This window comes from Scleropages formosus, chromosome 15 (genome assembly GCF_900964775.1).
Source record: "Scleropages formosus chromosome 15, fSclFor1.1, whole genome shotgun sequence".
In the NCBI taxonomy this organism is placed as follows: Eukaryota; Metazoa; Chordata; class Actinopteri; order Osteoglossiformes; family Osteoglossidae; genus Scleropages; species Scleropages formosus.
In genome coordinates, this window is record NC_041820.1 from 11,556,062 (window position 1) to 11,583,286 (window position 27,225).

General features: G+C 41.9%; 1 protein-coding gene across 1 annotated transcript; it reads right to left on the reverse strand.

The window, feature by feature from the left end:
- Positions 1-304: 304 nt before the first annotated feature.
- On the reverse strand, positions 305-25,340 carry emilin1b (elastin microfibril interfacer 1b). Its single transcript, XM_018733995.2, has 8 exons — positions 24,385-25,340; positions 11,308-11,433; positions 6,506-6,720; positions 4,036-6,075; positions 3,711-3,836; positions 3,566-3,583; positions 2,888-3,022; positions 305-2,556 (listed from the first exon to the last, which is right to left on the reverse strand). Exons 1-8 carry the CDS (start codon positions 24,552-24,554, stop codon positions 2,234-2,236), a joined length of 3,153 nt encoding a protein of 1,050 aa, XP_018589511.2. The 5' UTR covers positions 24,555-25,340; the 3' UTR covers positions 305-2,233.
- Positions 25,341-27,225: the final 1,885 nt, after the last annotated feature.

Below are 27,225 nucleotides of genomic sequence, written 5' to 3' on the forward strand. Positions count from 1 at the left end.
AGTAGTGATACTCAGAATGTAACTTTCTTTTAATTCCACTGTGTACTAAGAAAGTTGTGGAATTGTACACAAAGACACAACACACAAGTTTAGCTTAGTTATATAGTAGGTGTGCAATGATAGTACGATTGGATCGAAAGATGGCATTACTCTGCTGAGGAGGTTTCTGTCCAGGTAACACACACATTTCCTGGCTGACCAAAACAAAGCTCACACTTAGTGCACCGAGGTGTGTAAAATTAAATAACTTTAATTGATCCACCTGTGTGACCAACACACAGATTTGAAGAAAAAAACAGCTGAACCACTAGGTGCAGAAAAAGAACTATACAAAAATTATACAGATACTTTGGGTTGCATGCTGAACAGGAACATATGCTTTTCATTTTCTCATTGATGCTGGGTAGCTCAAGATTTTAGGAAAGATAAAATGTACAATTACAAAAATATATTTCTCCAATTTAGTTAATGTGTAGTTACATACAATACAGTCTAAAGTTTGAATACAACAATCTTGCTTGGACCAGTAAACACAGAAGCTGAGCATTTGAGGAGTGGAAGTCACTATTATTGGCTACTCAGTGAAAACTGAAACATTGGATCGAACAGTACAGTACTTGTAAGGTACAGAGAGGATGAGCACATGAGTTGTGCCAGCATGGAGGAGACAGTGTCATGCTGTGGGGTTGCTTTACTGGTAACAGTTGACGATTTTTACCAAGTCCAAATGTCAACCAACACAGCTATCATAGTGTACTTCAGAGGCATCCATTCCATCAGGGTTATGTCTAGTTGGGTAGTCCTTCATTCTTCAGAAATATGTTCACCTCAAAGTTGTGAAAGAACTATCCGACAAAGAAGGAAAGTGAAGGGCAACCCACTAATGACCTGGACAACAAATGTTGTCAGTTAAGAAAAGACTTGATTCCAGCAAGTGTACTGAAACTTTTGACAGGTATTCTATATAACATGGTCAACTTGAAAATCATTGCAATCACAATGAAAGACAACTAATCCATTGCGCTTTGGTACACTAGCTAACAAATTCACACCTCTGTTTTCATATGTAAATGTCACAAACTTTTGTCAATAACATTGCAGGCAGTTGTTTTTCTCTCCAGTACCTTTTTGTACTAGTGCCTGTCACCGCCTAAGGTCATAGCCTTTCGCTCTTCGTTGCCAAAAGGCCGAGACCACCAGGGAACAAGGATCACCTTGTCAAAGTGGGGCATGTACTGATGCAAACATCAACTGGTCAGAAATGCTATTTTCTGCCATTAATCTTGAAAATTAATTCAATCATTTGATTTGAACATTTCAATTAATGGTTTCAGCTGGATTTGTTTTAAGTGAAGGACTGAGTTTATTGGAAGTTCCTGTTTCTACAATGTCTTGTTTTCATTAAAATAAAATCACATTCCCATACGTCCCAAATATGCAGTATGCCATATATTAATTCTTCTGTTCTATTCTTATTTTTATGAAAGTCTATATTCCTAGAACATGTGTCAGCTTTTAACTACAGCGCTCTGTTGAATCACAGAATCCGTATCTGAGTGTCTTTCACTAACAGAACAACAGCTCTCGTCTCCGTGGCCTGTACGGCATGTCTCTAGCTCAGTTTTACATTTCCTTCGTGTTGGCATAAGTATGCTGGGGCCATGTTGAGGGATGCAGAAATGCAAAGGCATACAGAAATCATAACACATATTCCAAAATAAGTGAAAGTTCACCTTAGCAGCTGCATGGAAAAATTTCCATCCTTCATTCCCTTAACCCCCACAGAAATTTATTCCATATTAATCTCCAGTGAGTGTTACAGTTCACCTGAAGAACAGCCTGAAGTGAGGTAAACTTGAAGAAAACATGACTTCAAAGCCAGCTTTGGTGCATGGGAGATTATTCATAATTTATGTCTATAGGGAATAGGAAACATCAATGCAAAGTAAAAAAGGCAGCAGTAGCATCTGTTAGAGTACTTATTCAAGGAAAGGGGCAGGTCTGAATATCATGGGTAATGTCACTGTTCCATGGTAGAACATCATATCCGTCATTCAAGCAGATCAGCAAGTCTGTCAGTGGCTTTAAATATAATTGTCTTCTGTTTTGTAGTTATTAAGATGTTTTATTATGATTGTTTCCTGTTTTGGTTCTTCGTATTTAGTCATCAGGTCCTGTGTGACAGCCCTGAAGGCTGTGTGTATGGCTCAAGGTAGCTCCTGTGCGCATCCCATTACATATCCTCATACAGAAGCATCCCACTGAACATAGTGAGTGGTTCCACAGAGTGAGCCAGTTTTCCCATGACCAAGTCAATACAGACTGTCTCTTCTGCTTGCAGAGGCAAGATGATATTGAAGACGGCAAGGGACCCAGGCGTGGGCTTGGCCTCTGCCATGGGCTTGTTCTCCAGGCCCTCGGGCTGGTAGCCGGCAGAGTCAACACGAGCAACGCCATAGTTTTGTTTGGACAAAACCGCTTCAATCTTCTCGTTCTTGCGGCCTGTTAGGACAGCGCTGAAAAAGTAATGTCCATCCAGGGGTGCAGTGAAGATTCCTAAAAAGCATCACAAATATGGATTATCTTCTGGATGCAGGATTGCTTTTGCAAGGCAGAAACATTTATTCAAATAAATACAAAAAAAAAAACACCCTGAACCAACAAAAATACAAGAGTTACAAACAATTACTTCACTGATTCCAATATTTATACAGCTACAGATTTTACTGGAGCAATTCAGGTGCCCTGTTCAGTGTCCTTCAAGGGTGTTACCACAAGGTGCTCTCCAGCACTACAGCTTTTTGTAAAGACACATCACTGATAGTTATGCTACCTGCATTCCCTTTTCATGCTGTGTTCGAGGCTTCGGCCCTGAAACTCTTCTTACCTGTTTGCGGGTTATAGAATCCACCTTTGTTGACAAAGACCTTGTCAAAAATGATGGTTCCGGAGTTCACCTGGGGATTTGTGAGGGCAGCTGAGAAGGATAATTGTGGCACGTTGGCATCAGCCCCAGGCAGACCTGAAAAAGACATTGAAACACAACATGACAAGTATTTTAAACTGTTGCCAAGACACTAGATCAAATTCCACTAAACTAAGTCAAGAGAATAAACTTATAACTCCCAGATCACTATTGCTTCATTGACATCACTCATGATAGCAAGAAAGTCGTCACAGACTTAATCAATTCATGTTATTCCAAATAAACATTATCAGTAGTTTAACATTTAGTAATTTAGCTGATACTTTTTTCTAAAGCATCTTATATTTTACCTAGTCATTCAACAGGGTCTAATTCAATTTATTTTGTTAATGTGTTTTTCGCAAACATATTAAATTAATTACATATAAGGTAACGTGGATACAAATATCAATAGCTCAGCTGAAAAATTTAAAAGCCTGCTTATAGCGGAACTTTGCACAGAGGAGGCCTGCAAAATGTGGACTGAGACAAAAATTGCAAATGACACAAAACTGCATATCATTCAGGATGTGAAACCTATTTCCGTAACCGAATCTCACGTTTGTTTTCAGGAGAAAATTAATCAGTATAAAAACATACCTTGTTCGCCTTTCAATCCTAAAAGAAAAAGACAGAAAAAACATTATTTTCATGTGACTTTTAAATTTTTGAAAGTACAGTGATACAAGTGAGATCTGTTAACTTTGGTGTTTACAAGGTCTCTGGAAAGGACTATGGATTTTACCAGGGAGTCCCCTTGGACCCTCCGGTCCTTGTCTGCCTGGTGGCCCATCCCTGCCTGGTGGCCCCCTTGGCCCTGGAAGGCCCTGGAAACCTCTGTCTCCTTTGGCACCTGGGGGGCCAGGTGGCCCTGAAAGAAAACAGAGAAACATTCCCTACATTAGCTAAGAAGACTAACACAGCTGTGGTTGCTCCTTAACCAGACAACATAACCCTTTACCACTAATTATGTAAAGTCTTTGCAAGCTTTCAATGCAAAATTTATGTAAACGCAAAAGAGTGTTATGTGCATGCCAGAATAAACTTGGTGATTAAGCATATGTTCTCACCAGTAAAGTCTTGGCTCAAAAAACTTTGGAATTCGCTGAAGATGTGAAGCAATGAAGAATTAAGTTTTTTGATCTTGGTGTGGATGCCATTCAGTTCCGTGTCCTGGATGGTGTCAATCAAGTCACTATGGGATATGATGGTAGCATTAAGCCCATTGATACAAGTCCACAGACCAGATACATGCTTGTTCAGGCCATCTTTGATTTTCTGCAGGCTATCGGAAAATGAGTCCAGTCGGCCACACACACTTTCCATCTTGGATAGCCTCTTCTCTAGGCCATCCCTTGACGTCTTGCAGCCACCCATCTCTTTCTCCACCAGCTCAAAATGGATTCTGCTATCCTCAGTGTGCTCACTGAACTCTTGTTGAATTTTGTCAATTTCAGTTATGATCTTATCCTTGGTGTTGCTGAGGTCGGTGATGACACTGTCATGCTTTTGGACGCTGTGCTCAAGTCCCTTTAGCGTGTCGTTGATGGAGCTGAATGCCAGGATGACTCCAGACAACTCTCCCTGGAGAGATTTCAGGTTACCATTGAATGTGTTACTTATGACGCTGTGGCCGTCAAGAGGCTTCAATGGATCAAGGTCTTCTCTCCCAGTAAGTTCATCTAAGGTGATCTTGCAGTGCCCACTACACTTCTCTACCTCCTCCTTTAGTTTACCTACCTCCTCCTGCAAATTGGAGCACACCTGAGAGCAACTAGTTTCACCAGAGTCTATTCTGTTGAGCAGATTATTGATACTGGTCTGCCAGCTGTCAAAACCTTTGTTTGTACTATTTCTCAGTGCATTAAGATCCTTCTCCAGAGATCTACAGATATTGCAGTCTTCTCTATTTCTGCCTATGTTCTCCACCACTGTGACAATCCTATTAAAGTGCTCACCATTTTCACCAGTCAGGGCCTTAATCTTGCGAACATCATGGCCAAGGTCCACTACTCTGTCCATCAAAGAGTCCCCTGACATAGAAATGTCCTTCAGTCTGTCATTAAACTTCCTGATTGCTCCCTCATTAGCGATGACCTTCCACTGCAGTGTTTTGACTGTCTCTTCAGTATTTTCACCTTCCTCTGGGCCTGGCTTAGTGGTACAGGATTCCATACAGGCACTGAGAACTGAGCTCAGCTGATTCTCAGTGCTGGATGTCACATTCTCCAGTTGAGCCAATCGGTCAGTATGGTCAGAAATAGTATCCTTGATCATTTCAATGTCCTCAAGGACTGATATTTTGAAGCCCTGATCATCTAAGCCATCATAAAATGTGTTCTTCAAGTTACTGACCTCTCTCTGGAAATAGTCTTTCAGATCCTTTTCCATATAAGAATATTTCTCCTCCATCTTCTCTATTGTGTTGTTAAGTCTTGTCTCAAGATTGTGCAGTTGCCCTTTGAAATTATGCTCTGTTTCTTCTACACCATCGCTAGCCCCCGTTTTCTCTCTGTCCAAACGGTCATAAACTTCATACAATGAATTCAACTTCTTATCCACATCCACAAGCCTCCCCTTGAGGTCACTCACAAGGTCACAACAGCCCTGGGAGCGCGTCAGGTCTTTACGTATACTGTCAAGTATCTGGCGATGTTGTTGATCCTTGGTGTGGATGAGCTTCTCTAGAGAGCGAATCCGCTCACGGTCTTCCAGCTGCTGCCGCCTGAGGTCCTCCACCCCAGACTGGCAGGCAGAGCAGGACAGAGAGACTCTTTGCTCAAGCTCTCTGAGGATTTCATCCTTCAGCGTACCTAACCTGTTGCCAACACTCCCTGCATCGTCAAAGTCATTGCTGCTGCCTTTGCCGTTGACCAGGTGGTTGTTGATGCTGACCAAGGTCTTGTCATGCGCCCGGGTCATGTTGTCCAATTGGTCCAGCTTAGTCTTGATACTGTTGATGGTCTCCCTCATCTCTGGCTGGGCAGCATCAGCAGGTGTCTTGCCGTTTAACCCAGGTTTACGCATCTCTTCCCGCAATTCATTGAGGTCTTTGGTCAAACTCTGGATTTTCTCCTCAAGCTGCTTTATCTTTTCACTGTCACTTCTCCCTAAAACAGACATGCTCATGTTTCAAATTCACCACGTTATAAAAATCCTGAATTCTCACATCATTCTTTCTGTCAATGCTACACACACACACACACACACACACACACACACACACACACACATTTTCAGAACCGCTTGTCCCTCACGGGGTCACGGGGAACCGGAGCCTACCCGGCAACACAGGGCGTAAGGCCAGAGGGGGAGGGGGACACACCCAGGACGGGACGCCAGTCCGCCGCAAGGCACCCCAAGCGGGACTCGAACCCCAGACCCACCGGAGAGCAGGACAGCAGCCCAACCCACTGCGCCACCGCGCCCCCCTCTGTCAATGCTACAATAATTCCAAATCATTGTTATTATGTGTACATAGCTCTGCATAAATGTAATAAATTGTTTTCAAAGAAACAATGCTAAAGCTCGCCATTCTACCTTGTACACCAGGTCGCCCAGTGCCACTACCAGTGCCACTCTGTCCTGGATGGGAAGGGTTGGGCCTCGGTCTGGCTGTGGAAATCTGGGTGACTGTCCCCCCATTTGGCCCCTCACTGCAGTCATCTCCAGTGTATCCATGGCAACACTTCCACTCCATTTCTGTCACCATCTTATAGGCTACTTTATACTTGGGTCTCATGTAGGTGCGGTATCTAGAAAGCAAGAAGACAAAATCACATTAAATTAAAATATACTCATTCAATTAGAACTGCATAACCGTCATGCAGAACCGAGGGAGCCGAAACGGCTAGACCCAAGTTCAGGGTCGTTCGCCTGGACTCGAGGGCTCAGGCAAGTTCTCGGTGTCGATCGGCGGTCGGAGTCAGAGCGAGGATCCATGGGCGTGGTCAAGGGACGAAGTGAAGGGTCGGTCAATCGGCAGTCGGAGTTGGAGCGAGGATCCATAGACGTGATCGGGGAACGAAGCGAGGAGTTGAAAACCGGAGGATGGAAACCGGGAACAAGGGTTGTGTGTGGACTGGACGTTGCGAAAGAGGATGGTTGTCTCTGATGAGATTCCACAAAAGTATGGGAGCTGAGGAGGGTCTTTTAAAGGGTTAGTCAGGTGCTTGATCGGAGTCAGGTGCTGTCGATTGAGGTGTGGACGTGCACGTGACAATAACCTCTCACTGCATTTCACTTAGAGCCCTTAAGCAATTATTGTTACACTTCCATTTCCATGTGTTTCAGGTTGTGAGGGATAGGCAGGTAGTGGTGATGGATATAGAAGTATTACTGAGCAGTGCCTCGTCCAAATGGAAAGAAGGACTCCATTTACATGCCCTTGATCTAGGTAGCTACTTTGACTTGCTTCCTCAAATATTCAGTTGTGTAACTGAACTGTATGTGAAGCTAGTTTCTTTGTGGAAAGCAAGTTTCTTTAGATAAAAGCAACTTTCACTACTTTCTAGCCTCAGTAATGTGTGTATTTCGGAGTTAGCTTTGTACTTATTCTGAGGTTTTTTTGTCTTTGTTGGTGTGTGAAAAACGTTCAAATATACCAAATATAAACATTCCTAAAATCCAACAAGCAGCATACAGTAAAATAATCCCATTTACTCCCTGGTCGAAATACGAGAAAACCAAGGCCAGCTATTAAAGCACAGATGTTTACTTATTATCTAAACCATTCTCCTACAGTGTATGTAAGTGCAGCACATATGGACACAAGCCATGTTTGTAAAACATTATAAACCGCTTCATGGATCAAATTGAAATAGGTGAAAAGGCATGACGAATTTCTTGGAACAGACGCCGGCTGAGATTCAATGTCCCGAAAAGCTAAAACCCTAAACAATATGCGCATGAATCATGATGTGCCCCAGAATATTGATATTGTTTTTATCATAGTTTGCTCAGGCAAAGCCTGCTAGTTGCTGCTGCTGTTTTTGCTTCTCTCTGGTTTTATCAGCACACACCTTAGTGTTATGTCACTGTTGGTCGGAACAACACAAGTGGGTGAAGCACTGCACCGCTTACAGATTGCATCTAGGAGCAATTCTGCCTACTTCCAACTTTAAATGTTATGCTTTATCCTCTCATCCGGTCTTACAACGTTTGAGGGTCCAGTAAACGCATTTCACGTTGCAATGCAGAGTGAATGCCAAACTTCCAAATTAAGTTTCCCGAAGAAGTCAAACAATCCATCGACATACTGGCACGCTCAGCACGTAGACGGAACCCTCCGGCTCTGTAAATAGGCTGTTTTTAAGCTTGCTTTTTCAACTGAGACGAGAATAAATGTTACCCTGCTAATTTCCTGCACATGCAAATCTCATGTGTCCTCTGTCCTGGCTGTGTATGTTTCGGCTGTGGAAATGCATTGCACATCTGCTGTGCAGCTGTGGCGTCAGTGCTTTTGGAATTAAGTCTGATGCAGTACAAAGGTTTGAATTGCTCACAAAGGAACCAGCACAGCAAAAAATAATGTACTGTTGTTAATAATAGAAAGGTGAGCAGAACTTGCTAAGGTTATGATAATGTTTGCTGAATGGAAAATTACATTATGAATGCAGGCTGAAACATTCATTAGGATAATACTGCCTAACTATAAAAATGTCTTTATTACAATTGTTCAGATAATAATTTTACAAAGATAATGCCCATTTGGAGTGCCCTGCGGTAGACTGGCATCCCGTTCTGGGTATGTCCACTCCCCCTCCAACCCTACGCTCTGTGTTGCCAGGTTAGGCTCTGGCTCCCCGCGACCCCCTATGAGACAAGTGGTTCAGACAATGTGTGTATGTGTGTGTGTGTGTGTGTGTGTGTGTGTGTGTGTGTGTGAGACCGTGTACTTTTCTCCCAGTCAGCTTTTTTAATAAACTAGGATTGACTGTCATGCTATTAATCATTACAGGTCTGTAACGAATGGTTTATGGGTTCCACTGACTTCATTGTATTATTTTTTAAAATCAAACAAAAAGCGTAAAAACTGACAATTAGATACATCACACTGAGTAGTGAAAACCCTGAGTAGTGATTGACTAATGTGGTTAATGGTAAGATTCAAAATAAACTACACTTCTACCTTATTGTCAATATAAACACACATCCAAATACTCTCTGAGAAAGGTGGAGAGAAATGTCAAGATATTTCAAACAACAGAACACAATCAGGGCTGAGAAATAATACAGTCCAATAATGATTTCGATATTCACATTTGCGGGGGTGCGGTGGTGCAGTGGGTTGGACTGGGTCCTGCTCTCTGGTGGGTCTGGGGTTTGAGTCCCACTTGGGGTGCCTTGCGACAGACTGGCGTCCTGTCCTGGGTGTGTCCCCTCCCCCTCCAGCCTTATGCCCTGAGTTGCTGGGTTAGGCTCCGGTTCCCCGCAACCCCATATGGGACAAGCGGTTCAGAAAGTGTATGTGTGTGTGTGTGTGTGTGTGTGTGTGTGTGTGTATGTGTATTCACATTCACATTTGCAATTTGAGGTCATTATACTTTGTGTATTCTTCATGGTTCACTTTAAAATGAAATATACTGATATTGTGATTGGTGGTTAAATTGTTATTTTCGAAATAACATCCAACCATGTTGTTTAAAAAATGTTTCATCTCATGAAATTTTCTCTGAATATATTATTGCTGCTTTGGAAACAAATATCTGTATAAATTCCAAGCTGGAAAAAGACAATGGACGAAATGAAATGGTAATACTACTTGAAGAGTTTACTTCATTTAGTCTGTGTTTGGTTTTGTGCACCTTTTCTTTAGATTGGGCTTGACATTGTCCAAAAGTCCTATGAAAACATCGACTGCTGAAACACTTTCAAGGATTACGAAAGGTAAACAGTAGATTTACCATAAGCCCGGTAAATGTTCGGAACAAATTATGGCTGTCTAAAGCTTGTTTGTATAAGCGTAATCTGTCTGTTATGTTACGATAACTACAAAGGTTAGTAAATGATTCATATTTTTCCAGCCTTAGTACATGGCTGGAATTGACAAGGCTGTTGTCTTAATGACAGCTCATCCTTATTATTAACCATTACTTAGCTGAAGATTTGTTAGGTACAACATGCTAAACATTCATACAATGATTTATTATCTATGATTTATAACCCTGTACAGCTGGGTGGGTAATTTTTTCGAGCAATGCTGTATAAGTAACTTGCTCTAGGGTACTATAGTAGGAGTGGGAGGTTGAAAGTAGGTCCTTGGATTTCAAGGTGATGGCTCTAACTGTTACACCACTTTCTGGCCCAACAATAGTGGTAATAATTTTTAAAGCTGTTGGAACAGATAGGGGAGCGTGGTGGTATGGTGGGTTTGGCCAGTGTCCGCTGTGTGGCGGGTCTGGGGTTTAAGTCCTGCTTGAGGTGCCTTGCAGTGGACTGGCATCACGCCCAGGGTGTGTTCCTTCGGCCCTGTGCCCTCTATTGCCGAATAAGACTCTAGCTCGGGACAAGCGGTTGTAGACGTTGGTTGGAACAGCTAGGTTTGAAAAACGACTGACACCTTGAAATAAGAATATTTTAACTCAGTGTCAATCCAATATATGCAGAATAACCAAATTTTTACTTCAGGATTACTGCAGCATGCCTGTTCTACAGGAAGAGGAACCTATACACACCTGTTCCTAATCTTCCACCCAATTGATATTTACATAAATTTACTGATGTCGCTGACACCTTTCTCCAAAGTGACCTACAATGTTAAAGTACTTGCAATTATTTACCCACCAGAGAGAGAGAGAGAGAGAATGAGAGAGAGGATCTACACCTGACTAATCCACATCCACCCCAGCCCTGAACACAACACCTGATGCTCCATCACCAACCCTATCCCTGAACACCTGTTTTGCACTTATCCCAAGTCTCCGGAGTTCTTCGTGCCACAATGGTATTTATTTGCATTTTCTCCTGAAATAAGTATTTCATTTACTTTTATTTAGCACTGCTCATTTAATAACAAAACACAAATTTTTGTCACACTAACATATTACTACTTAGGTGATACCTTTCTCCATGGTGACTTATACTGTTAGATTTGTACAGTAAAGCTACTAAAATTATTTACATGTATACAGCTGGACAATTTCAACTAGAGCAACTGAGGGTAAGTACCTTGCTCAGGGTACTGCAGTGGGAGAAGAGATTTGAACCTAGGTCCTTCAAGTAGTAAATGAAGGTGTTAAACACTATGCTACATGCTACCCCAAGGCATGATGCGTACATCATATGTTGTTGTATATCTATATATGGCAAAGCATGCATAATGGAAATGAATGTATACTGACGTGACGACACGAGAGCACTGTATTTGGCCCCAGGAGCAGGGCTGGTAATCAGGCTTCACGTAGGTTTCTACTCCATCCTCCACGACACAGCTCACTGTCCGCGTCACCACATAGGCACACCAGTTCCTGCAAAGACAGAAAGTACATTGTGGACAATTTACCATCTCACTGCATGGCAACATGTACATAGTGTGTCATTTATATATGTCTCAGTCTCCAGTATCTACAGTTGTACAACTACAGAGAAAGAATACGAGAGAAGGAGTGAGACAGAGGAATTTTTCATAGCAAGTTTCATGGATGAGAATTCACAAAGGCTGCAGAATGTAGTTTTTGATCCTGACATGTTAATCAATCATATTAGCCTTGACCTTCAGTCAAAGAAAAGCAGCACTGTTCAGAGCCTTTATTCAACAAATTGCATCACCAGATCCAATTATGTTTGGCCAGGAACCTCTTGCTGCCTTATGGTTTCTTTATGTAAACGTAGATGGAGTACTTAAGCCTTGGGGAATCAGTATTGCTTAGAACACAGAGAACATACCTTCATACTGAACATATTCTATTTCTGTTCGTAAATTTTGAGTGCTTAATGCCATTATAGTTCTTTATGGACCATTTCGAGAGATTTTTGTATGTACAAAAATATAGACTGAGTATAACAATTTTTCTTGCTATTTTGTTACTCTCACTGACCTTCCATACGGAGTGAGGCTCCCATTGCTCTATAGCTCTTTCCAGGATATGAACTGTACAGCTTTTTCAAGTAAACACAGAATTTTCCAGCACTGCTCATACAAACTCCAGTAATTTAAAAAGCACAGTTTTGCAAGTTTAAGAACAATAACATGGAAAAAAACATGAGAAAACCTATGGGGAAAAACAGGGCAGGTGACGGATCTGAGCAATGTTCAAATGGCCAACTGTTCTTAAGAGTGAAAGACAGCCATCCATAGATCATCAGTAATGCGTACAAACCCGACAAACGCAATCTTCTGTGTTTTGTGATTTTTCAGTCTGAGCGTTCGTGAAGTCATGAATCAAAAATTAGTTTTTCATTTTCGTTTTGATTTTTGCAAATTAGACTGTGGCTATAAAGACATGCTTCAACAGTTTGGGCCCGAGGAAGCATACGCTGAGTAAAATGCTGTTTTAATGTGGTGCACACAATGGGGTAAACCTCAACCCTATCTGTTTTGTTGTAGATGTGACTGTTTACGGTGGGTTACACAGTTCACCAATTGCCTGGATTATAAAAACAATAAAAATATCGTTGCAGTTTGAATATTCTAGCTGTCCATGATTTAATTAAAAAAAAAATCATATTCAGAATAATAAAACAGATAATGGTGGGTTAAAGCCAAGCAAGAATTGATATCTTTTTATCTGAGTAATTCTTGACAGAATGCCATTTGGGAATACGATCAATGGTTTCAAAATTGTTCATAAAGAAGTAATTGTGACAATGATTTTAACAGACTCTTTGTGTGTCTCTGTATGCCTTTGAGCACAAAAGTGATGAAAACAGAACCTCTGGGATAATAAATCTCCTGACGTTCAAAGATGGGAGTATATCCAAAAACAATGGCGAACTGGAAATTAGACCAAATCTCAAGAGGAACACTGGCAAAGCTTTGGACTTCAGTTTGATGCAAGCTGCCAGTAGGTAATTTTAGCACTAACAGGTCAGTCTAACCTCAAGTTTGAGGTGAGTTCATTGATTAATTTGAACTCACTAAACCTCTGCAGTTGAATGCAGACATTTATAATAATTCACCTATTAATACATTCTATTACCCGTGTTTTAGTCCTTGAAACAGTAAAAGCCATGTATGATACAACTGCTTGCGTAAACAGAGAAAGGCTTCATGCATAACTCCAACTTGGGTTCAGTCCATTAACAAGAAGAACAAATGGACCACAGTGCAGATGGAGATCATCTGGTCCGTAGTGTCAGATGTTGCACGTACTCTTTCTGGACCTGAAGTTTGGGCCTATGGATTCAGCTGGGATATCACGTTGTTTTATAGTTTCCTATGAATAAAACCCACACTTGCTGACTGCTTTTACACTTATGCTTGTAATGACCCAGAGTGCAAATCTTTACAAGACTATATGGGTCTCGGCCAGAGGTATCTCTTAGGTGTTCAGCTGCCAGCTAGATGTGCAGGCATGTGAATACTTCAAACTGTGATACCAGCAGAGTTGCACGCGGCACGAGTAGAGAACAGCTGGATGATTGTTCTTTCTTGAGGACTCTTTATTAGGGTCTTTAGCTCAGTCTGTTCATTTTATGAATTGAGACTTACTCAAAAATGTTGAAAGACCATTAAGATAATGAGTTTTCAATGACTTTTAAACACACACAATTAATCCCCAGTGGAAGATAATTCAACTGAATTAACTTAAATACTGACACACCTTGTGAAACATCCATTTGTACAATTAATGAATTAAAAGCGATATAATCACCCAACATGCTACTACCCACACACACACTGCCTAAAACCGGCAACACAGGACACAAGGCTGGAGGGGGAGGGAACACACCCAGGACAGGATGCCAGTCCATCGCAAGCCACCCCAAGCAGCAGTCAACCCCAACCCCAGATCCCCCAGAGAGCAGGACCCAGCCAAGCCTGCTGTGCCACCGCACTCCGTTCCATCACCCTACCATTATAGGTTACCAAGAAGGACAGAAATATACTCAGTATCTCATGATCATACAATGATTCCATAACCTTTCCACTTAATTGATTCTTATCAAGCGTTTCTGTACCCGTGGCTCATAGTGATGTTCTGCACTGGTGATAAGGTGTTTTGTGTTGCTGTGTCATGTTCCTGTCAGTTAATACCTTTTTAAAGGGAAATCGCTGCTCTTTTAGTACTGGACATTTATCATCTCCTTATGCGGTTTGCAAGTTCTCTTAAACCTGCGGACAGCCTGGCCCCTCACAGCCCAGATCTGTTCTGGTTCACAAATAGCACTTACTGTACTTATCACACTGTCATCCATGCCATGTTGCCATGAAGGACAAAAACACTGGCACCACCCTTTAAAAGAGCAGTGAAAACTCCTAGTGCATATAAGTCATTGAGTTTTATTCAGACACCAAGGGAAGAGCCTAACTTGATTAGGCATTCATGAAAATATGCACTCTGCTTTAGAGCGAGTTGTCAAAGGCCATCTTTGTTAACTGATGCAGCACAACTCATATTCACACTTAAATTGTCAGTAGCTTCACCACTAACCCGAGGTCGTTCTATATAGATGCGATTTTGTGTACATAACACAAAGCAACAAATTTGCACCCATCTAGATACAACATGACCTGAAGTGCCAGAGTGCAAATGGCTAATGTAATCAAGGGTACTGTCAAAGCTCAAGGTGGCAAAAAGTTCAGTGTTTCTCATGCGTTTTCTTTTTTGCTACACTCCGAATTTTACAACACAGGGCATCTCTGTGCCTGTGGGCCAATTGTGGGTGATCTGCATTCTTAAATCATTTATCATTGAGGATTTGCTCTTTGCTGATGCTTTCATTGCTGGCACGTGATCTTTTTTTTTTTTTCCATTTTCAGAATGTTTTCAACCAGATGGCAGAAAGAAGGGAAGAGAGGAAGAAAAAGATAAAGACAGGCTGACGCAAGCTAAGACAGACGCTTTATTCTTCTGCACTTTCATCTATCAGTGACAAGAATGCATTGTGTTCAGTGAATTAGAAATGGGCTAAATTACAAAATTACACAAATTAGTATCATTATATATGTCTGCACTTTATCAGCAACCATCTAAACCATCTAACCTTCCTCAGTAAACCTTTGTAAATCCAATCCTGCATTTCTGCAAATTTTAGAGTTTGTCATATTTTGCTGTTAAAAGTATAGAAATTATTTTTCAGAACAATAATATGTCTTTCAAGGAATAAGTGAAAAACTGTTAAAAAAAAAAAAAAAAAGGTGTTATCCTCTAGAGACATTCTCCTCTTGTAGAAATGTTATCACTTGTGGTGTGGAGACAAAATGAGCAAAATACTCAAATCAAGGAGCTTCTAAGAGAGAGAACGTCCTTGAAGGACACACTTCGGACAGGATAATGCCTTACAAATAAAGTTTGTCTGAGCATATATATATATGGATGTAGACATGTATATTAGCTGACTTGCTAGGAGGCTTTAGAACTGCCTTAATGGGGTTGTTGTGAGTCAATGGTAATGGCTGGACACAAACAAACAGCAGAACAGCCAACATGCCTAGACCGCAAAGATAGAACACTTGTGATTAAAGTTAAAGTTCAGGATAACTTGGTGGAGGCCTTGCACAGAATTTATATTTATACCATAGTATATCTGTGTTTAATCTCAGGTGGAGAGTGTGCTTTCTTTGCATCTCTTCTACGACTCTTAAGAAATTAACAAAAGCCAACTGACTTGCCAGTGAAGCTCTGTAAAAAGTATCTTACTCTATGTCACATGCTTATGCTTCGGAAAGGGCCCCAGTAACTGCCACGTCATCTGATTTCCGTAATTTAATTCATTACACCGTCTTACAAAATTCAACAAGTTCAGTGTTGTGCTGTCACTCCATCGGGATCTTCGGTAATGGGAATATTGATTGTCATCAACAGTACCTTGATGGTTAGACTAACAACACAGTGAAAGATAATAAAAAAAATCCTGGTTGTTCATATACAGTTGACACTATATTACTGACACTAAAGACAATAACTTCATGGAGACAGAGTAGTGTGCACTTCTTGAAAGTTAAAAATACCATGACAGCATCTGCTTCACTTTGCAAAGACTGTCTCACACACACACACACACACACACACACACACACACACACATAACAGAGAACACTTTGAAGCTATTGCCCCTGCCCTTGTCGCTAAATCTTCTTCTAATTTCTGATGAGAAGCAGCTGATTCTCAGAAACTGTTGCTTTTTTGTGTCCTTTCCAACAGAAAACAGGCATTTCCTATCAACTAGCTCACAAGAAATGCCCCATGCTGCCCCCGCCTTCCCTGCTAGTGGTAATTACCCCAAATTAATGGAAATCATTGGTATGATACAGGGCACATTTTCAGACGCTGAGCCTGAGGATGCTTACAGATAGGCACCCTTGTGTTCACTTTTTTTTAAATCCAGGCCATTCACAATTGCTCAGTCAGCAAGTCTCCCACCCGTGACATCCTCTCTTCCTAAGACTGAGTGGACAAAGGTTTCATCCTTATTGTTGACCCTAGCCCACCCCAAACATCTGCATGGACGAGCTCCAGGAAGCCTAACTAGCTTGGCATTTACCTCCACATGCACACATTTCTTGGTCAATTTCGCTTTATGTTAAACAGGGATTTCTTGAAATCTGGCAGTTGTCTGCTTAAGGCACTCACTGTATGGACTTGACAGCAGTAGATTAAACTGCAAGAAATCAGACCTGGCACAATATACCTTTTGGAACAGATATAGAAGTAAATATACAACTTTTTAAAATGCATTTTAGATTACTTAGACTTAAACAATAAATCAACAGTTAACTTATGCTACAGCAATCTTAAATCTGTTCCCAAAAATTTATTTAATTGTAGGCAGCAAATGGAAAAATTGAGTCTTTCAATCAGAAACTTTAATAACTTCAACAATTTTAACCAGTATCAGTTGGAAGCCTGAATAAGCTGCAGATAAATATTTAGTCATTTAATTGCACTGGAAAAATGTGATAAAGTACCCTGTGTTAATAGTTACCAAAATGTGATCATCATAGTTTTTGCCATAACACAGTGAAACACCCCACCATGTCCTCTTTAAAAATCACTGCAGATTGTAACTTGGCCAGTTTAGTAAAAATGAAGCCACAGGAATTTTATGACCTAAGGGTAAACAGACCCTCCTTTTTGTGATTTCACTTGGTTTGTGTAGCTTCTTCATTCTGCTTACAATCCTTGCTTGAGTTTTCTTTGAAGATGGGCTCATTTTTGGGTTCATCCTCACAGCACGATGGACGCCAAGAATATTAAATCTAAATATGTTTGTGTACAGCTTTTATAGCAGGGTGTTGGGATGCTCTCTGCCAATATACCATAATGAAATTGTGGCTTTGGAAAGTCTGAAATCCAGTCAACATGAGTTGTCTCGGGAGACTTATAGTGTCATAGAGAAGGGATGTCCAAGTAACCCCACTTCCCCCCCAAGAGCTACACGGTCTGTGTTTTGGCCCTTAACTGGTTTTCTTGTCTGCTTCTTTTTCAGCTTAATATTAGTTCAGTTATGCTGAAATAATAATTAATTAACAGTGCAGTCCTGTGTGGACCAGGGTTCCATAGTCCTACAATAATGGTGTATCACACCAAAGGTTGTCATACTGTATAACTGAACACTTTACTTACACAAGATATCTTACTAATGTACTTCACTTCAGTATCCAACTTAAGGTTTTAACAGGAAGCCCTTGTCCTTTAACCTTTAAACATTGCTTTCTGCTGCCAGATAGTGCTTAAATACCTTGAATACTTCTGATAAATGTTTTTAGGTATACAACAAGTATGTGGTGAAAAACAACAAGATGCTCATGCCAGTTATTTTAACCTGACAGCCTTTGTATATCGTTACATAGCAGGCATAACCTGACCTTTTATTTCTATCTGAAACTTGATAAGGTAGCTCATTTTATAATTTGTCAAAGCACTAGTTATCTGACCTGTAATCTCATCTGTCGTCTGCAGCTACTAAGAAGGTACAAGCTTCAATCAGGCAGCTACAGCTATGCTCTGGATATGGCTTCCTTTCTTAAAAAATAATCCTATCATACAATATAAATTAAATTAGAGATACATTTTGACTTTAAACTACTGGGTGGGATCCTCCAGTCTGTGTATTACAGTCATACTTCATCTTTTCCTCTGAAAACTCCCTATTCCCTTATGAGCGTCAGTTTTTAATGACATCATGCTGAACGATGGCCAGGGGACTTTACTAACACGTCGCAACAAAACTGTTTCTCTTCTGCTTGATCTTGGCCTTACAGGAATTCCCCTCTCGTTGTATTCCATATGACTCTAGTAGAGGAGTTTTCCTAAAATAAAAATCTCAGATGACTCAAAGTAATAACATCCTATCACTAGGTCTCTCGCATCGTTGTACATATTCAAAACATGGGAAACAGTCCCAATAAAGACAACAATCTAAACTGTTTCAGATGTAGTGCTCTGCTTTACTCCCTTCCAACACCTCCCTTGCAGACCTTTTAGTCATAATGTATTCTTGTCAACACTGCATTCACCTTAATGCACTGACAACACAAAACTGAATACTAAAGTGAGTGCAAGCAATGGCATCTGGCACTCCAAAACAGTCACTTTCCCAACGCATTTGGCTCATCATGCAGTTTTTTTTCAGTTGGCTGTAGGCTCTGCCAGTGATAGTTGGGCTCATAACAGATCCAGTAAGGATTGCCTACTTTTGGGACTGCAAGGCAGGACAGACTTATGATTGACTGCTTTTAGGACAACAGGACAAGACTAACTGATAACTGACTGCTTTTGGGGTTACTAGGCAGGACAACATCACAGGACTGGTTTAGGAAGAACTCATTCTGAGACTACAAGGCAGGACAGACTCAAAAGTGCCAACCACTGGGACTACGGGGGGGCGGGGGAGACTTATGATTGGCTGCTTTTAAACCAACAGGACAAGAATAGCTCATGATTGGTTGTTTTTGGGGCTACAAGCCAAGGCAGACTTGTGATTGGCTACTTTTAGGACAAAATCACAGAACTAATTTTGGGATTACAAAGCAGGACAGACTTATAACCGGCTGCCTGCAGGAGAACAAGACAAGACTGACTGCCACAAGCCAGGAAAGATTTGTGATTTGCTGCTTTAGGACAACAAGATGGGATTAACTCATGACTGGCTGCTTTTGGGACTTCAGGGTAGGACTGAGTTATGACTGGCTCATCCAGCAGGAGCACATTGCGGTTTAGCCAACACCTCAACATACATATCTCCCCGTTGAGACATGCGATCCATTACTACATCATACAACTCTTGTGAATCATCACAGTGTTAAATAAAATGATTTCTCTCGTTAGGGTGGATTATTTAAAGTCACTCTGCTATGGTCAACGTGTCAGTAGACATTGTTCAGGCGTTTCATACCCTGACAGCCTTACAAACTGTAATGACTTGAGTGCGATGGCAGATTGCCTGCTTCGGCATATTCCTTGGCCCTGTTTCTGGAGCGCCAAATGAGGAAAAGTAACATTTCAGCTCCACTGAAGACCATTAGCTGTGAGTTACAACTTGTTCAATTTTTTAAAAGTTTGCACAATTACCTTATGATGCAATTTTGGCCCACCTCTTCTCATTGCTTAGTAAATAAACAATTTGCTTTAATCTTGCATTTTGTCTGTTATGTTCATCTGAGAGAGCAGAAGTTATTCTGCAACAGCTAAATCTGCTTCTTCAATATCATAAACATTAAATATATATATTATTAATTTCAAGATACTGAGGTGTCACTTGAATCTCAACACACATTTTTGTTACATTTCGCTACTGATTGGGTTTCACAAATAGTCAAATTTCACACACACTTTCTGAACTGCTTGTCCCATACGGGGGCACGGGGAACCGGAGCCTACCCGGCAACTCAGGGCATAGGGGACACACCCAGGACGGGACGCCAGTCTGCCGCAAGGCACCCCAAGCAGGACTCGAACCCCAGACCCACCAGGGAGGAGGACCCGGTCCAACCCACTGCACCACCACACCCCTATTTGTCAAATTTCACACTTTTTTCAAATATATTATCCCAGTTTGTGAATAATCAACATCTGATACTGCAAACATACCCAATTTATGTAAATATCTATCATTGCAAGGTTCGCTATGTAACAGAACTATGAGCAAGCAAGCAATTTCAAAATTTCATAAAATGTATGTTTTGGGTACTGAAAAATGATCTGAGCTCTCAATAATCCACACCAGCAAGCTGCACATCAGAATATAATTTCACTAACAGCTGGCATAAAAAAGGTATAATGGTTATGGAAAGTGCATTCCTGCAGTTATATTTAGCATGACAATCATCGTGCAAAAGTAATAATAATATCAGTTATCCTGTGAAGTGTCATCATGAAAAATTATGAAACAAACTGCAAGCACATGGACTGCAGAGAAGACCAAAGCAGGGTTAAAAACACTTGCAGAGTTTCTCTAACCCCATGGGACTAGACATCCCAAGCAGTGCCTCGCTAGCCACAGCACACGCATCACTTCAACCAAAGACATCTGTCAGTGGGAGCGGATGGAAAAACTTACAGCTGTACCACAATCACGCCAAAACCCCAAACCTCTGACAACTGCTGTCATTTCTACCCACAACGTCAGACTTTCATGTTTTCCTTAGATATTTTCGCTGACAGATCTGCTCCTTACTTTTTGCGACTTCCTTGTACACAAGGTGGTAAAATGGAATAAAGGATCATAAGTTTCCTAACATAGGTGTTTTTTTTCTTTCTGAATGTAAAATGTCTTCATTAGTTGAAGGCTGACCAAAGTTGTACTTTGCAAACGTCCATCCCTCTCTTAAATATATATATAAATGTAGAAAGCTACCGTATGCAGGTATATATTAATATGACACATTTTAAAGAGAACACAACTCAAGGCAGTGACAATGGATATAACTCTTCTCTAGGCAGCATGTGGGCAGCATTCATATGGAACATTTTATCAAGTGTTCTCTTCCTTTAATTGAACTCTCCCTAGTTTGAACTGTCTCTGGTAAGCTCTGAAAAAGGAAGATGAGCCATGATCACACTACCAGGCCACAGGTCACGGTGTCTACACAGCGCATTCCCATGAGTCTGAATATTCTGTCCACACTGGAGGTGCTGGGTTGGTCTCACCATTGAGATAGTTGAGAGGCAAACAGGGCTCATGGGGTCCTCTAACAGCCAGGGGGCAGATACAGGAGAAAGGATTTATTCGCCCCACCCCTCAGAGACTAATTATTGTTATTGCTGAGTTTCAAAGTGTGGAGTTGCTTTAGCATGGTTTGTATTGGCAACCAATCAACAGATATAAAAAAGACAAGCAAACTAAGAGTGCATAGAAGAGTAAGATAAAAAAAGAAATCTACTGAATGGCAGTGTGGAACATGCTACTTCAGACTCCTTGGAAAAGGGTTATTTCCAGGCTGTGGGACACCAGTTGGGAGGAATTCTATGGGAATGTGGAAACAAAATCCTGAAAGATACAGCTGAGAGCAAATTTAATTCTGCGGCAAAAGTCAGGTTGCGCAAAGAAAACCAGGGGAAATTCATTAAAAAATAGGCCAAAGAGTGAAACCCAATCACTCTTTGAGAGTTTGCAGCGGAGATCGGATACACACGATGATCCAAAGCGTGACATCAAAGAGGCAAGGGTTCGAAAGGGGCTCTATCTGCTAATCCTCAGAAGTTGGTTCCTGAATTGGGTGCGCTCCTTATCGACTCAGGGGCACTAGGGTATTCAGGGGCTGTGAATACCCTCTTTTGACAGAGGTGCCCTTCTGAGCAGCTCAGTGTGTTCCTGTTCTGCTGTTATTGTTGAGGTTGCTCCCCTCTTCCTCCTTACCCTTTTGGAGTCTCCTGCATCTCATTGTCCAGCACATGGCAAAGCTGGTCCCAAGAATTAACGTTTACTATAAAAACTTATAATAACACCACCTTGACTGAACTTACAAATGTTGGAAATTTAAGTTTTATTTTAATTTGGTTACTTTTTTTTTGTTAAATCATAGTGCCTATTTTCTGCAGAACATGAATGAGAATTGTACTGTATTAATTCATATTTAACCATCCATATTGACTAATAAATAAGCTGAGGGTGTACAAACAACATACAATGCTAAAGAAATACTACATTAGACTTTGATGCTTTCACTCCATTTTGACCTGAGATAGTACGACAAAATTCAGCTGTTGCCCATGCAATGACTAGGAAGCTTTGCGTGTAAAATGTGCTGAATTTGAGAATGACAATCTTTGACAAACTTGATTACATTTCTGAGTGCCCTGCAGCATATTCAAAATAAGATAACATCTCTCCGTTTGTGTAGATAGCTGGCTAAAAAGAACTGGATGATAGCAAGCTGAAAGAGAGAAGTATCCATAAAAGCAAAAGGCCAAAAACTATGTTTGCAGAATACTTATAACATCTGTTCAAACAAAAAAGGTTTGAAACAGACAAACAGACCCTCGAGCAGGAAGCCAGCTCACCCCATGGCTTCTAAAGTAAAGCCTAGGTTCTCAGCTGCACTTGATTCTGCTGGAGATCCAAGCAGAACCATGTCACTAACAGAACTCAGAAACATGGCTAGGTGACCCTTAACAGCTGAGTCCTGTCAAGTTTGTCAAGTGCAGGAATCTGCACCAGATTACCAGCGAGAATAGACCTCAAAATCCAATCTCACCCTGCTTATGTCTACGTTCACTGCTCCAAAGCTCCATAATTCCTGCTGTCTGTTCTACTCTCTTTCATATAAACCATTCATAAAGGTTCTATAATTAACTTAAATATCCATCACCCTAAAAGTCACATCCAATGAAATGTGGAGGTTTTACAGAGTGGAGTTCTTTGTTGATATTCAGTTGTGTCATAATGGGACTTGTTTGTTTTATTTCCAAAGGCAGACAGAACACATCTCCACTTTTTTTACATGCAATTTACATGCACTGGACAATGACATCTCAGATAAAGGATACTGTCAATGAGAAGTGCTGCAATGACCATCCATCCATCATAAGTAATGCAGGAGTGTGGTGGTTCAGAACCCTTTGCAGAAGCATATCAGCATTGAAGAGGGCATCAGTCCATCAGAAGGAAATCACACACGCTCACTCACACTTATGCACAAAGTTCAATGCAGAGTCAGCTATTCATCTGCAGCACAAGTCCTTGGACTGTGAGAGGAAACCCAGGTGAGAGAACATGGAAAATTCACATAGACTAAATCTGAACCCACATCTGAAGCCACAGCTTAAAGATACTACATCAGGAGTGGGATTTAGACCTGGAACTTTCATAGACAGAAAAACGATTTCATTGCTGTCTTTTTGTATTTTGTGAAACTGTAATCTGAAACTTAGAACCAGGTCGTGGGTAGTGTACACTGTAGATTATAACACAGGATAAAGTAAATATGGTCGATTACATAAAAATTGCAGGGCAAAGAAACTGCAGAACCTCTAGCCGATGTGCTTGTCTTTATTATCGTGCATTTTTACTGGTATGCCGAACGTTGTAGCCAAAACTTAACTACTAGTCGGCATACAGGACCGCACCTTTCCAAGTGCATTGCTATAATTCTCTGGCACTTACGATTACACGATAATGTTGATAAAATCACCTAATGTAAGGCGCTGTATCCGGCTATTTGGACAGTAGGTGCTGTCCCGTTTAGGACTGATACCTTGCCAATGGATGCAGGTTCAAATCCCTGAAGCCATGATTGGCAGGGTATCAGTGTAGCAGCCCTGATAACTGAAATGATGCAGTAAGAAAACCCCTAGGAGTAAATCCTGGTAAAGCTGGTTATCTCAGATTGTAAGACAACTTAAAAGTGCGCTAGTGGTGGTAACACGCATACTGCACTTTCCCTCAGCTGAACGAAACTCGCCGTCCAATAGTGTGACATATATAATTAGGCGCTGATGAAGGCTTGGACGGGTCCTGCTCTCTGGCGGGTCTGGGGTTCGAGTCCTGCTTGGGATGCCTTGCTATGCTTGCGATGGACTGGCGTCCACTCCTGGGTGTGTCCCCTCCAGCCCTGCCCCCTGCGTTGCCGGGTTAGGCTCCGGTTCGCCGCGACCCGGCTCCGCTTGGGACAAGCGCGGCTTCAGCCAACGCAACGTGAGTGGGAGAGAGAGATTCTGAGTGGTTTTTTTTTCGGATGATGTGCGGAGCATCACGCAGAACCTCGGGAGACAACGAGTGAGCGAGTGACACACACAGCAGGTGTCGCGTCGCGAAGGGCCGATCATGCGATGCAGGGGGACACCGTAACTGACTGCTCAGAGCGGTGGCGTTACCTGTGACGGCTCGCCGCCCTGCTGCTGCTGGCGCTGTGCTGAGGCGCGGACGCCGGGGACTGAGCCTGCGCCGCATACAGGCTGTACCTCTGCGGGAAGCTGGAGCCCGAGGCGCCCCCGCAGCACGCCAGGAAGCCCCAGAGGAGCGCGCGCAGCACGGGCTGTGCCATGCGGACGGACGGACGGACGGAGAGAGGGAGGGAGGCAGGGAGGCAGGGACAGAGCGCGCGGAGACAGGAGGGAGAAAAGGCGGGAGTCCGGCTGACGAGAAGCGGCGTAAAAAACCCCGCAAGATCCGCGCACTTGTAGTAATTCCACCGGACAGCGCGGGGAAGTGCCGCGCAGAACTTGTCCGTTGTCGTGACGCACTCCGCCTTCGCCAAGTTAATAATAATAGCTTATTATTTCTTCATTTCGTACGTACGTACATCCATTCTCTGAGTCTGAGGTGATTCCAGTGGTTGCTGATATTCCAGTGCAGTTCAGTTCTGTGAGAATATATAATTATGCAAGAATCGGAACGAAAACTATGAGAAACTTGTTGTGTTTAAGTGTTATACTTCCAGTTTCTTTCAATGCAAATGCTGGAGTTCCGATGGGCTCAGTGTGAAGAAGGCTGACTGAAAGAAAGGGCTGATGTCCTCCGTTTGCTCACAAAACGCAGGAGAGAAAAGTAGTTTTTTTTTTTTTTTTTTTTTCAGAAAAAGTGAGCCATCGCTGCAGGGCTGGGGAGACTCGCTCTTGCGGACCTTGTGTGCGTAGCGGCCGCGCGTCCCGCTGCTCTGCGCTGCTCTGCGCTGCTCGAACCCTCCGCTCCTCTGCTGTTTAAACCCTCCCCGCTCCATACTCACCCCCACCGTCAGACCCCCCATGAGAAAAATACTCGTAACGTTTTTCGTACTTAACCTTCCGCCCACAGCAAAAAAGTACGCCTATGTTCGTACTTCGCTTTCTACTAACTTATCAAACTTTTCCCTGGAAAATTAAAAATACACGCAGCCAATTAATTAGGTTGCCTTTTTTTCAAAAACTTATTTTTCGCATTTTTTGTTTCGAAAGTTTTTTTTCCTTTCGATTCAATTTTTCTCTCCGCATGTGTTTTTCATTAAGCGTCACTGCGTGTTTTTCGCGTCTTTCTTTTCCGTTTGAAATGCTATTTAGTGATTCGTTTTTGGTAGTTTTGCTTCATTTGCTGCAACGGCTCGTTTTACAAGTCAAATGACTAGGGATTTGATACATCTGGACCTTTATTGTTCCAGTTAAATATTATGCTCCCCTTCCTAATTGCATTTATGTACCACAAAATTTCTTGTGGTATTGTTACATATTGGCAAAATACATCTGAAATCTGAAAGGCACATTTTTCACTTTTCAGGGTCCTGCTGAAAGGATTGCAGGATCCAACAGTGACCAGTCCACATATACATATTTCATAGTATTAGTGAGCTCACGTACGACATGGTGGCAGAGCAGGAGATGCTGGTGCCTTGACGTTCCTGAGCTGTTTGGTAGGCATGGGGTTCCAGTCGGGCTCAGAGTGTGTGGACTTCGCATGTTTCTCTCTGTGTTTGTACCCGCAACACATGCATTGAAGAAGACACTGGCAAACCACTTCCTCCCTTCAAAACCAAGCAAATAGCTGATAAAAGTTTGACCTGATGACCCATCTATCCATGGACTTATAACTGATATGACCTTAGTTCCTAACATAGACTGGAATCTCATTATCTGATGTCTGTACATGGCATGCTGGCGTGGGAGATGAGAATTATACTGTTGATGCACGTTCTCCTGCGGAAGTTGCTCAAATGACAGTACAGGCACACATAGTTAGACTTCTTTCAGGTTCAGTATATCCCATTGGCTTTACATTTATCATTATGGTTAACGCTGTAAGTTGCTTTGGAGAAAAGTGTCAGCTAAATGAATAAATGTAATGTAATGTAATGTAATGTACACACGCAGGCTAAAGCTGCTTGTCCCAACCGGGGTCGCAGCGAACTGGAGCCTAACCCGGCAACACAGGGCGGAAGGCTGGAGGGGGAGGGGACGCACCTAGGACAGGACGCCAGTCCGTCACAAGGCACCCCAAGCAGGACTCGAACCCCAGACCCACCAGAGAGCAGGCCCTAGCCAAACTCACTGCACCACAATGCCCCCCTTAATGTAATATAATGTAATGTAAATGTAATTATTTGGGTTTCTAAATAGCCTAACAGGATCTAGAGACACTTTTGACACCGGAGCTGAATGACAGGTCAAGGGTCAATGACCTTCTGAGTCAGAGTTTTATGCTACTTTGAGAATTACTTGGGTGTAACTTAACTGCTTGGCCAAAGTTGTCCTGACTGCTAGTGGTAATAAACAATTATCAAAAACAACATGTATTGTGTCCTTTTAGTTCTGTTAAAATTATTTGATTTGTTTTAATACTAATCAATTAGTAGATGAACATTGCAGGAGATTCTAGTGTGTTAATGAATGAATGTGTAAAGAAAATATGTATGGAAAAGTGCTGACACATATAAGACTAGAATATAGCATGTGAAAATGTAGAGTTCTGTACACAGATTTGGATGGACTGGAGTGTATTTTTCTTTACAAATCTTTGCTGCCCAGATTTGCTGCTTCTCATTTCCTGCCTCTGAGTACTAGAGGAAACTTCCATGTATGAGGCCTGACAGGCTGGCGTGCAGTTTGTGCCAGTTGGTTGTACATTGCCTCGTTTGCCTGCGTAGCAACTTGCATAACTGTTGTTTTTGTACTTATATTGATGGATATTTCAGACAAATTCATTTCAAAGTGTGAAATTCAAACAGGCAAAAGTGTACCAAACTGCTG